General features: G+C 44.8%; 1 protein-coding gene across 5 annotated transcripts; it reads left to right on the top strand.

The window, feature by feature from the left end:
• Positions 1-3,203: 3,203 nt before the first annotated feature.
• Positions 3,204-13,336, top strand: LOC110531855. 5 transcript variants are annotated; one of them, XM_036987727.1, is made up of 8 exons: positions 3,204-3,443; positions 5,764-9,535; positions 9,949-10,857; positions 11,036-11,091; positions 11,184-11,245; positions 11,899-12,153; positions 12,305-12,416; positions 12,619-13,336. In XM_036987727.1, exons 2-7 carry the CDS (start codon positions 5,987-5,989, stop codon positions 12,406-12,408), a joined length of 4,935 nt encoding a protein of 1,644 aa, XP_036843622.1. In that variant the 5' UTR covers positions 3,204-3,443; positions 5,764-5,986; the 3' UTR covers positions 12,409-12,416; positions 12,619-13,336. The 5 variants fall into 5 exon arrangements, with proteins under 5 accessions (XP_036843622.1, XP_021470995.2, XP_021470994.2 ...); XM_021615320.2 differs by having other exon boundaries at positions 3,205-3,443; positions 10,994-11,091; XM_021615319.2 differs by having other exon boundaries at positions 3,210-3,443; positions 11,836-12,153.
• Positions 13,337-14,534: the final 1,198 nt, after the last annotated feature.

Raw genomic sequence — 14,534 nt, forward strand, 5'->3', positions numbered from 1 at the left:
CTGTGTAATGATCATGCTGTTTAATCAGCTTCTTGATATACCAGTCCTGTCAGGTGGATGGATTATCTTTGCAAATTAAAAATACTCACTAACAGGGATGTAAACAAATTTGTGAACCATTTGAGAGAAAAGCTTTTTGTGCATATGGAGCATTTCTGGGAACTTTTATTTCAGCTCATGAAACACGGGACCAACACTTTACATGTTGCGTTTATATTTATGTTCATTGTCATTTATTATGTGATTTGTTAAGAACTAATTTAGGCTTGCCTAAATAAAGTGGGTGAATACTTATGACACTACTATATTGTAGTTATTTAATTGTTATTAATTTGTACAATTTGAAGAATTTTCTTTTCACTTTGACATTATGAATAATTTTGTGTAGATCAATGACAACAAAAAAAAAATTAACTATATCAATCCCACTTTTTTAAAGCAACAAAATTTGAGGTCAAGGGGATGTAGACTTTCTATAGGCACTCTATAGGCATTTGCCTTTGGAAAGTATTCAGACCCCTTGACTTTTTCCACATTTTGTTACATTACAGCCTCATTCTAAAATGTATAAAATTATTTTTTTCCCTCATCAATCTACACACAATACCACATCATGACAAAGCAAAAATACATTTTTGCAAATGTATTACAAATAAGAAACTGAAAAATCACATTTATATAAGTATTCAGACCCTTCACTCAGTACTTTGTTGAAGCACCTTTGGCAGCGATTACACCATCGAGTCTTCTTGGGTATGACACTACAAGCTTGGCACACCTGTATTTGGGGAGTTTCTCCCATTCTTCTCTGCAGATCCTCTCAAGCTCTGTCAGTTTGGATGGGGAGCGTTGCTGCACAGCTATTTTCAGGTCTCTCCAGAGATGTTCGATCAGATTCAAGTCCGGGCTCTGGCTGGGCCACTCAAGGACATTCAGTGCGTCCTGCGTTGTCTTGGCTGTGTGCTTAGGGTCGTTGTCCTGTTGGAAGGTGAACCTTCGGCCCAGTCTGTGGTCCTGAGCGCTCTGGAGCAGGTTTTAATCATGGATCTCTCTGTACTTTGCTCTGTTCATCTTTGCCTCGATCCTGACTAGTCTCCTAGTCCCTGTCGCTGAAAAACATCCTCACAGCATGATGCTGTTGCCACCACCATGCTTCACCGTAGAGATGGTGCCAGGTTTCCTCCAAACGTGGCGATTAGCATTCAGGGCAAAGAGTTCAATCTTGGTTTCATCAGACCAGAGAATCTGTTTTTTCATGGTCTGTGAGTCTTTAGGTGCCTTTTGGCAAACTCCAAGTGGGCTGTCATGTGCCTTTTACTGAGGAGTGGCTTCTGTCTGGCCACTCTGCCATAAAGGCCTGATTGGTGGAGTGCTGCAGAGATGGTTGTCCTTCTGGATGTTTTCCCATCTCCACAGAGAAACTCTAGAGCTCTGTCAGAGTTACCATCAGGTTCTTGGTCACCTCCCTGACCAAGGCCCTTCTCCCCCGAAATCTCAGTTTGGCCAGGAGGCCAGCTCTAGTAAGAGCCTTGGTGGTTCCAAACTTCTTCCATTTAAGAATGATGGAGGCCTTTGTGTTTTTGGGGACCTTCAATGCTGCAGAAATATTTTGGTACCCTTCCCCAGATCTCGGAGCTCTACGGACAATTCCTTTGACCCCATGGCTTGGTTTTTGGTCTTACATGCACTGTCAGCTGTTGGACCTTATATAGACAAGTGTGTGACTTTCCAAATCATGTCCAATCAGTTGAATTTATCACAGGTGATCTCCAATCAAGTTGCAGAAACATCTTAAGCATGATCAATGTGCCAGGATGCACCTGAGCTCAATTTCGAGTCTGAATACTTATGTAAATAAGGTATTTCAGTTTATTTTTAATACGTTTGCTAACATTTCTAAAAAGCTGTTTTTGCTTTGTCATTATGGGTTATTGTGTGTAGATTGATGAAGATTTAATTTTATTTAATCCATTTTAGAATAAGGCTGTAACATAACAAAATGTGGAAAATGTCAAGGGGTCTGAATACTTTCCAAGTATTGTAGTGTGTATGTTAAATTCTACTGCAAAATCAATTGGACAAATGTGACAGTTTGCCAATGGGGTTGTTATGTTACTTGTTTTGTTACAGAGACTTTTATGACATGAATATGGGGTGGAGGGGCGGGATCTACTGTCTTTGAAATGGCTGTCTAAAGACGACATACATTTTCACTATTTATGAACAACTCCTTCTGGACAGTGACTTTGCATAATCTCGGGATATCATAACAATGTGTCTTGCACTGTCATTGCTTCACGTTCTTTTTAGTGAGATACTGAGAGAAATACTTGCCAAAATGCTCAAATTCGCAACCATGAATTAATACAACGGGCGTGGCAACATCATTGTCTATTATTTTGTCCCCACATAAGAAACCCTGTAATTTTGTGAAAATCCATGGTCAATTTTGCATAAGTCAAATGTGCTAGAATATACTGAGTGTACAAAACGTCAGGAACACATGCTCTTTCCATGACAGACTGACCAGGTGAATCCAGGTGAAAGCTGATCCCTTATTGATATCACTTGTTAAATTCACTTCAATCAGTGTAGATGAAGGGGGGAGACAGGTTAATTAAGGAAGGATTTTTAAGCCTTGAGTCATGGATCGTGTATGTGTGCCATTCAGAGGGTGAATGGGCAAGACAAATATGCAAGTGCCTTTCAATGGGGTATGGTAGTGGGTGCCAGGCGCACTGGTTTGTGTGTCAAGAACTGCAACCTGATGGGTTTTTCCACGCTCAACAGTTTCGCCTTGTGTGTCAAGAATGGTCCATCACCCAAAGGAAATCCAGCCAACATGACACAACTCTGGAAACATTGGAGTCAACATAGGCCAGCATCCCTGTGGAACGCTTGACACCTTGAAGAGTCCATGACTCAACAAATTGAGGCTGTTCTGAGGGCAAAAGGGGGCGCAACTCCAATATTAGGGAGGTGTATATTCAATTACAAATAACTTAATTGATTGGATTCTAATGGATGAATTGATTTGATTGGGTGCAGTCCCAGTTGTACATCTCAACAACATTTTCAGCATGGTCAAAAATGATATAACCAATACCCTATAATAAAATGGTGTTATAGAGTGGAAATGTTTGGCATCGTGGATATGGATAGAAATGGCTCAATTCCGTTGTCCATCTATTTCAAATACATGTTGCTGTCCAGATAAACAATAATGTCCCCTGTTGTGGTAAGTATTGCTTTAAGAGGCTTGTATCTGTCCACGCGACGCAGTTTACACACAAGCAGCAAGGTCCCACATCCTGGTACTTTTCACCGTTGTCAAGGCAGCGATAGAGAGAAAGGCTGGCTCGCGGAAAGTATCTGCAGTGTCCTGACAGTATATCTGTCCAAACGTTAACAAACTGTCCCGGAAAGTTAGGTGTAACTACCAGGTAATGCATATGCATGTTTTTTTTCCACACGTTTCCAAACATCCTGCTCTTTCACCGCTGGCTTGGGTTTTATGCTTTTCGATTCATTTCGACAAGGAACACACACGCAGACAGGCGCCAGTCCGTGTGGACAGGGGAGGAGGAAGATATTGTCCATTGTACGCTGGTAGAGACAGCGCTGGTAACGGCATGAATATCACCAAATTTGTCCAATCTTCCGGACGCTTTTCTTTGGAATTGGTGGCGATACTTGGACACTCGTCATCACACTGCGTTTGGTATGCACATGATAATAAATAAAGAATGAAAAACGGCACACGACAGACATATTTTGTGATAGACGAGGGACATGACTTAAAGAGACAGTGCCATTTTTCTCTTCCTGGTTGTAGTGCATGCTGCTAGGAACACAGCCTGCATTTTGGAAGCGTTTCAGATTTCATTTGCCAAAGATCATGTTGTCTTCAAAGAATGTGTTTTGCAACACTGTCTCCTTTAAGTTGCATGAAGGCTACTCTGAAAATCTGTCCTATGGTAGAACAAATCAATGAAAATGTCCACAGATAGCTCAGAGCAGTTAGTATAGTAAATATGTACTTCAAGTTGGTTGTTGATCATTGCTAGACAGCCATTTTCTCGTCTTGCCATAGATTTTTAAGCCCAAACTGTAAGTAGGTCACTCAGGAACATTCAATGTTGACTTGGTTAGCAACTCCAGGGTATATTTGGCCTTGTGTTTTAGGTTATTGTCCTGCTGAAAGGTGAATTTGTCTCCCAGTGTCTGTTGGAAAGCCGACTGAACCATGTTTACTTCTAGGATTTTGCTTGTGCTTAGCTCTATTCCATTTTTTTTAATCATTAAAAAATTCCAATGATAAGCATACCCATAACAGGATGCAGCCACCACCATGCTTGAGAATATGAATAGTGGTACTCAGTGTTGTTGGGTTTGCCTCAAACATAATGCTTTTCTATTCAGGACACAAAGTCAATTTCTTTGCCACGTTTTTTTGCAGTCTTTAGTGCCTTATTGCAAACAGGATGCATGTTTTGGAATATTTGTATTATGTACAGGCTTCCTTCTTTTCACTGTTGTTGAGAGTAGGATGAGTATTATAGAGTAACTACAATGTTGATCCATCCTTCAGTTTTCTCCAATCACAGCCATTAAACTCTAAAGGTTTTAAAGTCATCATTGGCCATCATTGGTGAAATCCCAGAGTCGGTTTCCTTCCTCTCCAGCAACTGAGTTAGGAAGGACCAGTGGATGGTAAAAGTGAAAGTCACCTAGTAAAAGTAGGACAGTATTTGGGTTTTAAATATACTTAAGTATCAAAAGTATAAGTATAAATCATTTCACATTCCGTTTATTAAGAAAACAAGAAAATGGTGCTGTCTGGTTTCCCCCCCATTTACGGATAGCCAGGGCCACGCTCCCACACTCAGACATCATTTACAAACAAAGCATTTGGGTTTATTGAGCCTGCCAGATCAGAGGCTGTAGGAATGACCAGGGATGTTCTCTTGATAAGTGTGTGAATTGGACCATTTTCCTGTCCTGTTAAGCAATTACAATGTACTTTTGGGTATCAGGGAAAATGTATGGAGTAAAAAGTACATTATTTTCTTTAGGAATGTAGTGAAGTAAAAGTTGTCAAAAATATAAATAGTGAAGTACAGATACCCAAAAATACTAAAGTACTTTACACCACCGGGAAGGACGTCTGTGGTTGAATCTGGGTTTGAAATTCACTGCTCAACTGAGGGACCTTACAGATAATTGTATGTGTGGGGTTCAGAGCTGATGTAGTCATTCAAAAATCATGTTAAACACTATTATTGCACACAGGGTGAGTCCATGCAACTTATTGTGTGACTTGTTGAGCACATTTCTACTCCTGAACTTATTTAGACTAGCAATAACAAAGGAGTTAAATACTTACTGATTCTAGACATTTCAGCTTTCCACTTTTAAAGAATTTAAACATAATTCCACTTTGACATTATTGGGTATTGTGTGTAGGCCAATGACACAATCTTAAATGAACCATTTTTTAAATTCAAGCGGGAACCCAACAAAATGTGAAAAAAGTCATTGGGTGTGAATATTTTCTGAAGGCCCTGTAAATGGGGTTTTGCGAACACTGATGATATGTGTCTTGAAGAAGTACCTTTCATTTTTTGTTTTATCAACTACCCAACAAACTATTTCAAGAAGTGATAAGTCAGCTAACAATCCAATCGCGAGCCCTGTTATGATTAATATCGGAATGTGACCTTCAGTTGTTTATTCACGTGTTGTTTATTTTCATACTTTTAGGACTTTACCATCTGGCGTCTGTTAATGTCCAGACGTGGCGGGTGACCACCCAAGATGGGAGATGGACATAACAAGACCTATAGGATGCTACTCAATAGCTAAAGGCTGACGATATCCATATCTGGAGGACATCGGACGATAAATAGTAGGATGAGTGAGGATTTCGCTGCCAGCACAGTTTGGTGAAGAGTAGAAACGGTGACCAAGCAGCAACACGACCATCATGCCAACCACCCAGGGAACCGGAGGGGCTGGCAGCCCACGGGTTCAGCGCTACCGTCCGGCCTCGGAGTTTGACAACGCCACCCTCGCCCAGAAGAGAGAGTACTGGAGGACTAAGAAACGAGAGCAGAGGGCTAAGTTGTCAGAGGTCAAGAAGGAGAGGTCAAAAGCAACAAACAGAGGAAGTAAATCCTTGGACAGTAATGCAGTCCATAAAACCATAACCTCAATGGGGTTGAATTCTGGTGCCTCTTGTTCAATAGCAGGGTCTGCCCCCCCTTTGTTGAATAGTGATGGTTCCTACCAAACTTATGTCGGCGGTGCACCTGTAGTCCTATTGAAGGGAAAGGGCTCTGCTGTCTCCTATAATCAGAACCATAGTGTTGGGGAAGGGGGCCAAAACTATTACTCAGCAAACCAAAAGGAGAGTTGGTTCCAGAGGATAAAACTCAACAAAGTCTTGCCTCAGTTCCCAACGTCCAGTGCAGGCCCAGGAAAAGGTGCAATGGTCTGCAAGATGGCAGTGAAAAGTTATCCAACAGGGGGCGCTGTGATTGGAACAGTTACCTCAGCCAAACCCAATGGAGTGCTTCTCAACAGTGGCTCCTTTGTGCCTCCGGTAAGAGTGGCGGTGAGAGCCTCAGGCTCTGCACCTCGCCAACCACAGAGCGGAATGACTATTCTCAATGGCAGCTCTCCTGTAGTGTCATCTGAGCAGCATCTGACCACCCAGAGTGTATCAAGGCCTGATGCAATGACAAAGACGCAAGTTACAGTGTCTGTTCAGCCTAGATCGCTAACCACTAACATTACCACAGGGATGGCCATCGTGACCACTCAATCTGCCCCTATGCTCGTTCACAAACCAGGGGTTAGGCCTAGAGGGATGAAAGTAACACCGCTAGGCGGGAAAAAGAGTGCAGTGGTCGCGGCCCAAGAAGTTAGAAGCATCAACGACACATCAGCTACACTGGAGACTGAGGAGGAGCGAGCCGCCAAGCGCAGAGAGAATTGGCGCATCAAGAAAAGAGAACAGCGAGCGAAGCAAGCGGCTAGGTTAAGCAAGGTCAGCAAAAGAATCACTAACATGGAGGTATCGTTGCAGAAAGTAGAACTGTTACCAAACGTGGACGCTGAACGTCCCCAGTCCGCTTTGAGTGGACAGGGCCAGAGGCAGTGTGTTAGTAGGGTCAGTGCCCCGTTCATCTCAGCCGGACGGCTGCTGAAGAACGCCAGAGCAGTGGCTAGCTTTGCTGTCAAAAGGGAGTCTGACGATTCAATCCTGGCTAAGCTAACCACAGTCGACGTTAATGAACAAACCGTTCAGCTAAGAGCAGAGAATCTGCAGGAGGCTAAAGCAACAATGCAGACTGGTATCACATCTAATATCATTGGTTATAAACCAGCAGGGGAACCAAGCAGAAGGCTCCCTGGTCCAGTGCAGTTTGCCAACGTTAACCGAGTTATGGTCCGTTGTAGGACTCCGAGACAGAGGTTCATTGAAACCCAAAGGAATTTCCTGGGTCAGAGAAAGATGAGGAAGTCCCCCTATCATGCCAAAGCCTTAACAACCTACAACGCACCACGAGATGACTCAAAGGAGACCCCCGAGCAGAGGGCGGCCCAGATGCGGGAATACTGGCGCGTCAAGAAGCGGGAGCAGCGAGCTAAGCTTTCTGGCGAAGTCCGAGCTAAGATGAAGGAGAGGGATGCTCTGATGCAAAGAGTCAAGCGTTACCAGAGCATCCTGGAGGATATGAGGAAGGACAGAGCAGCGGGCTGCAACACGCTGCCACAACCAACAGAAAATAGGCCTACTCACACCAGCGCCTCAGAGATCATTGGAGGTTTCATCATGGAGGATGGCACAGTGACCAATAACATTCCTCAAATTGATCTCACTACAGAAGCAAAAGAGACTGGGGATGAAATTGGTAACAGTAGTGGGATGCCTGTTAATAATTTATTTACCAACACACACCGCCAACACCAACTGCTTCCCAAACCTACTGGTGATGCCTTTAGTAATGTGGTGTTAAGTCATCAAACACAGGACAACCCACCACCTCCTCTAATCCGTTCTGCTCAGTTTCAAGTCTCTTGCCCTCCCGTCGGCCTGTCGATCATGAATCCTCCCAGGTTGGTTTCAATCAGACCGAGGACTGAATTTCGCAGCACACCGAAAAACCTCTTGAATTTACACACAGTCTTCCAGCCCCAGAGTCATATCACCCTCACACACCCTCAAAACATCCAAAACACCTTTCCTGGTGTGCCTACAGCAATGCCAAAGCCGGCTAGCTGTGTCATGCAGATGGCTGTCAAAGCTTCTACAGCATCAGCAGTGCTTAACTTGGACCCAAAGCTAACAGAGGAGGAAAGTATGGCTAAGAAGAGGGAGTACTGGAGGGTAAAGAAACGAGAGCAGAGGGCAGCCCGTGCCATCCGCCTAAGGCAAGGAGTTCAAGCTCGGGGAAATGCTGCCTCACAGAAGAGGCGGAACCAAAGGTTAGCACGATTAGCCAATCCCAATGTCAACACCTCTGTCAGCCACACACACACTATCAAGCCTCTCTCAAACACCAGTCTGCCCATGCCTCCACAGGGAAACCAAATTAAAAAAGAAAGAGAATCAATCTCAACACATGCTCCATGTCCTCCACTGGAACAACCCCTCTGTGTTGATATCAAACTGTCCCAGTCTCCACCACATCCAGAGCCACCAGACCTAGCCTTGAGTGCTGACAGCCAGGCCACCACTCTCCTGGCAGTGGCCTCTATGAAGAAGCTGCTGGAGGAATCTCTCAGCACTGTGGCTGACTGTAAAACGGAACAGCCTGACTGTATTACAGAACAGCTGCTTTGTAAAAGTGAACCCCAGGCTTGTTCCTCCGAGGAGAATGCCATCCAGATTGAGGTCAAGCCAAATCTACCTCTGCTCACCCTGGGAGACGAGGAGAAAGCCTCCATATCTGGTGACCTATTGTTGGAGGTCAAAGGGTGGCAGGTGGATGCTGACGCCCCGCCACCATGTCAGGTGACCATTCGTCCACTGAGTCCTCATCCTAAGGACTCTCCCCTATCCAGTCCTTGTGCTAACACACTCTCTTTCTCAGCTTCCCCTCTCAATCGGTCCGAACCCCCCTCTCACACACCCACACAATCTTGCTCCCACAAGGCAGCTTCCGGAGAACCACCCCTCCCTGTCCCTCGTAGAGCCCAGAGGTTGCGTGCCAAAAAAGCAGGCCACCACCACTGCTGCTCCCCAGAACCTCCAAAGCTACATCACCAGCCACCACAACAACAACCACCTTGCCAACTTCAAAATCAACACCAGCGTCAACAACATCAAAAACACCCCCAACAACAGCAGCAGCGTCAGCAACATCACCACGCCCCGGCGGTGACAGACCAGAATGTGACTCTGCAGAAGAAGAGGGAGTACTGGAGGATGATGAAGAGGCAGCAGAGAGCCAGGAAGGCTCGGCAGGGAGGAGGGGGGCTGAGGCAGGGGGACTACAGCAGACGACTAGCCCTCAAAGCAGCACAGGTGGGTGGATATAATTTGTAATCCATGCTATTAGATTTCATCATAGTGCAGATTTCATGACTCACATGGTAGGCCAATACCTATCATTTCAATTTAATTTGAGGTAAAAGTACATTTTGTGGTTATGTTAATTGGAATGTGGAACTATTCTGTCTTTTTCAATGCAATACTGTACACAAGGCCACTGTCTAACTGAAAAGCCACGAATCTCTTTCTGGCATTTGACACAAGCAGCGAAAATAGAGGGAGAGGGGGAGGAGGTATATGGATTCTGAGAACTGAACATAAACAAACATAAACAAGTAAATGTTTGTAAAGATAAACAAATTGATCAAATAACCCTGGCTCTAAATTATATATTGAGACATAAAACGAATGTAAAGCTGTCCATTGATTGTGTTGTCGTCTTTTAGGCTCCGAATCTCCATATTGTCAAGACTCCGACACAGAGGCCAGTGCAGAGAGGCGGGAGCTTCAGTCTACAAGCCGCACCATTGCTCAAACCCCAGCCCTCCCCCCTTCTCCAGCCTATATCTCCCCCTGACTCTGGACCTCAGGCAAGCCTCAGCATGGTCACCAACATCCCTACACTTCTGGTTGTGAGCCCCACCACCTCCAACATGGGACAGCCATCTGATACACTACAGCTCAGACCTCCGGTCAACTGTACCAGTATTTCCAATTCATCCATTGGCCACCCAGGGTCCCCCCAGACATCTAACAGCTTCAGTACCGCATTTCTCCCTGTAGGAGGCGGTGTCACTGTCCCTCCATTGGGTGAGGGGAAGAAAGGCGGGCTGCTATTGGTGGAGAGCCAACAGGAAGCGGCCCCGGGGTCCAGCCCTGACTCGCCACGTGTTAGAAAATGGCGATTGCAAGTGCAGGAAATCTCAGACGCAGACGCCTCACCCATCGCTACTCTCACACCTCCGCCCAACCCTCTGACTAGCATCAAGCTCTTACCAATTCATCCTCCCAGTCAAACGTCCACATTCACACCAACACAGACTCCTTTCAAATGTCAAGGTGCTCAGATTCCTCAAAGTGGGAATTTACAAAATGTAGGATTGCCTACAATGCAGGGGCTGACCAGAAGCCCCATCTACATAAGCTCCATGGGTCCACCCAAGCCAGTGCCGGGGGAGTCTGAAGAGGAGACTCTGAGGAAGAAGAGGGAGTACTGGAGAGTGAAGAAGAAGGAACAGAGAGCTAGGAAGGCCATGAGGGACAGGGAGCTGACTGAGAAGAGGGCTTCGGTCAACTGGAGGCCCATCCTCCCCAGCAGTCAGCCTCAACACCTGCTCCAGGGGCTGGATACACAGGTAATTTTTTACAATGGTGAATGTTTCAAAGAAAACACCATATCATATTTTAAGTCCGAACTATATGGTAAATCAGGTATTGGTGTACCAAGGGGTGAGGATTCAGCCTTGGGTAACTTTGGTTCCTCTTGGTCAGTTAATTTCCATTAGGTCTGACCGTCATTTTTCTCAACCAAAGGAACAGGATCCTGACCAGTGGGTCAACACCTCGGAGGGCTCTGAACTACATCTAAGGTGAGAGAGTCGTTTTCAGGATCCCTCTGACGTTTCTCTTATCTCAATGTGTATGTTGGTAGTAACCAGTACTGTGGTGTCTTTTTCCATAGTACTTCCACAGAGACAGACATGGGCTACTTTCCTGACCAAAGCCATACGGAACCTACAGAAGGTAATACATTTGAAACGTATAGATGTCTCACACTCAACTCTGGTCCTCGAAGCCAGTTCCACTGCATTGTTTTGATTGTGACCCTCTAATCAGGGACTGATTTAGACCTGGGACACCAGGTGGGTGCAATGAATTATCAGGTAGAACAGAAAACCAGCAGACTCCGGACCTCGTAGGGTCAGAGTGAATACCCCTGTTATAGATCTATTAGGCGTAAATCTAGATACAGCTATAGGCTTTTCTTAGAGTAATCTTGTTGCAAATTAGCCCAAATATTTCTATATATATTTTCAGCCCTTGGCTAGTAGAATGTTTTCATGGGCTACTGTGACTGGCTAGTGCCCAAAAACTGTGGATGGGCAGTTTTACTATTTTGAACTCGGTTCGGCTTTCAACTTACTCATCAAAGCTGTAATAGTAGAATGCACAAGGTGCAATTTCGAAATTGGGTAGTGCATCATCAGTTTCTCTTATTGTCATGTCAGTCATTGCATACTGTAGAGAGCTATGTTCCCCAATGCTAGAAGCGGGGCCTGATTGAAAAAGTTTGGGAACCCCTGTCTTGCAATTCCACTCTCTTGCCCCCCCAGAGGAATCAGAGCTCCTTTTCCCAGACGGTGATCATAACGACAACTACAACGGCCCTATCTCAGATGCTGTATGGAGGAACTGCTACCTCATGGACTACGACCCCCTGAACCAGCTGCTGGTGTGCATGGTGTGCGGGGAGCTCCAGTACTCCCACAGCCTGGAGGGGGTGAGGGCCCACATCGAGGAGGCCCACCCGGACACCCTGAGCCTGGTGCCCCCGGAGCGCCGGCACATCCTGGAGGCCTGGGACGAGCAGGTGTCCAGGAGAGAACTTTTCTTCACCAGCCAGCTGCAGCAGCACAGCGGTGGGATGGGAGGTAATAAGGACCTATATTAGGACCTATATTAGGACCTATATTAGAGGGCACAGAGTTCTTCCTGGTAAAAGAAAGTCTCCGGTCCCTTGCAATGGGGGACATTTGGGATTGAGGGTTTCTGACATATCTATCCATGCACATTTTGTTTCAGGGGACAGTGCCAACCTCCCAGCAGAAGTAGAAGTAATGGTTGATACAGAGGACTCGTCATACCTGAAGAACAGCAAGAGCTCCAAAACCACCAACAGACTCTGAGAGCTAAGGTGAGCATTTGAGCCTTCTTAAACAGTACATTGAACTGACACCATCCATGTCTAAATATCACCACGTTCACCACAGCTCTCTCTGTACCAAGGGGGGGGGGGGGGGTATTCTTATCTGTAAGAACACATTTTTATGAAACATATTTCTGACATTGCACATATTTTCTTGACATACACCTACTTATTTGTCTTGGATTTGCAGAAGAAGCACAAATCACTAAATGCCAGACAGCGTAAAACAACATTGTTCAGAAGTGGAGGAGGAAAAGAAAAACGTTACTGCTGGTTTCTTTTAATGTCTGTTTATTTTTTTTTTGAGCAGTTCACCTCTACAAAAGATAAACTAAACTTGAACTGCATACATAGGTGACATTGAACCACAAGAGACGAGCTTTACCTCATTAACTTTGGGATACACACAAACACACATTCGCTGTTTTTGAAAGCGCAGTTTTGTAGCGATTGTCATTCTCTACTACTAAACCAAGTCTCCTATGCCCGAAGCAAACAGTTCATATTTATGTCGGCACTGGGTTCAATAATGTCATTGTGCTTTATGAAACACACTTAAGCAGACAGGAGGGCTCTCCTCGTCAACTGAATGGGTTAACATCCCTGTTTTAATGCATCCATGACGAACAGGTCAGTTATCATCTTCAATCTGAATGAATGACATGTCCTTGGTCTGACTCAATGTATCAGATATGATATGATGCAGGTTAAGGGCAAATTGCAGACGTGTAAATTTGACTCGAGACCATGCGTCATTTGAAATTGTCTACGGGTGATCAGCTGTTTGATATTCGTCTGTACACACAGTACCAGTCAAAGGTTTGGACACACCTACTCATTCCAGGGTTTTTCTTTGTTTGTACTATTTTCTACATTGTATAATAATAGTGAAGACATCAAAACTACGAAATAACACACATGGAATCATGTAGTAAATATAAAAAGGATTTAACAAATCAAAATAGATTTTCGATTTTCGATTCTTCAAAGTAGCCAACATTTGCCTTTGCACACTGTTGGCATTCTCTCAACCAGCTTCATGAGCACTTGCTGAGCACTTGTTGGCTGCTTTTCCTTCACTCTGCGGTCCTACTCATCCCAAACCATCTCAGTTGGGTTGAGGTCTGGTGATTGTGGAGGCCAGGTCATCTGCTGTAGCACTCTTCTTCTTGGTCAAATAGCCCTTACACACTGGAGGTGTGTCGGGTCATTGTCCTGTTGAAAAATAAATGATAGTCCCACTAAGCGCAAACCAGATGGGACGGCGTATCGTTGCAGAATGCTGTGGTAGCCATGCTGGTTAAGTGTGCCTTGAATTCTAAATAAATCACAGACAGACCCACACACCATCACACCTCCATGCTTTACGGTGGGAACCACACACTCGGAGATCATCTGTTACACTACTCTGCGTCTCACAAAAACACAGTGGTTGGAACCAAAAATCTAAAAATTTGACTCATCAGACCAAACGACAGATTACCAACGGTCTAATGTCCATTGCTCTGTTTCTTGGCCCAAGCAAGTCTCTTCTTCTTATTGGTGTCCTGTAGTAGTGGTTTCTTTGCAGCAATTCGACCACGAAGACCTGATTCACGCAGTCTCCTCTGAACAGTTGATGTTGAGATGTGTCTGTTACTTGAACTCTGTGAAGCATTTATTTGGGCTGCCATTTCTGAGGCTAGTAACTCTAATGAACTTATCCTCTGCAGCAGTGGTAACTCTGGGTCTTCCTTTCCTGTGGCGGTCCTCATGAGAGGCAGTTTCATCGTAGCGCTTGGTGGTTTTTGTGACTGCACTTGAAGAAACTTTCAAACTTCTTGAAATGTTCGATTGACTGACCTTCATGTCTTAAAGTAAGGATGGCTGTTCTTGCCATAATTTGGACTTGGTCTTTTACCAAATATGTCTATCTTCTGTATACCACCCCTACCTTGTCACAACACAACTGATTGGCTCAAACGCATTAAGCAAAGAAATTCCACAAATTAACTTTTAACAAGGCACACCTGTTAATTGAAATCCATTCCAGGTGACTACCTCATGAAGCTGGTGGAGAGAATGCCAACAGTGTGCTAAGCTGTCATCAAGACACAGGGTGGCTAC

This window comes from Oncorhynchus mykiss, chromosome 9 (genome assembly GCF_013265735.2).
Source record: "Oncorhynchus mykiss isolate Arlee chromosome 9, USDA_OmykA_1.1, whole genome shotgun sequence".
Lineage (NCBI taxonomy): Eukaryota > Metazoa > Chordata > Actinopteri > Salmoniformes > Salmonidae > Oncorhynchus > Oncorhynchus mykiss.

Coding starts and splice junctions, on each gene's coding strand:
- LOC110531855 (XM_021615318.2), top strand. CDS start 5,987: ATGCCAACCACCCAGGGAACCGGAGGGGCTGGCAGCCCACGGGTTCAG. Junction 10,858..10,993: donor TCCAGGGGCTGGATACACAG/GTAATTTTTTAC, acceptor CCTCTTGGTCAG/TTAATTTCCATTAGGTCTGA. Junction 11,246..11,835: donor CCATACGGAACCTACAGAAG/GTAATACATTTG, acceptor TTGCCCCCCCAG/AGGAATCAGAGCTCCTTTTC.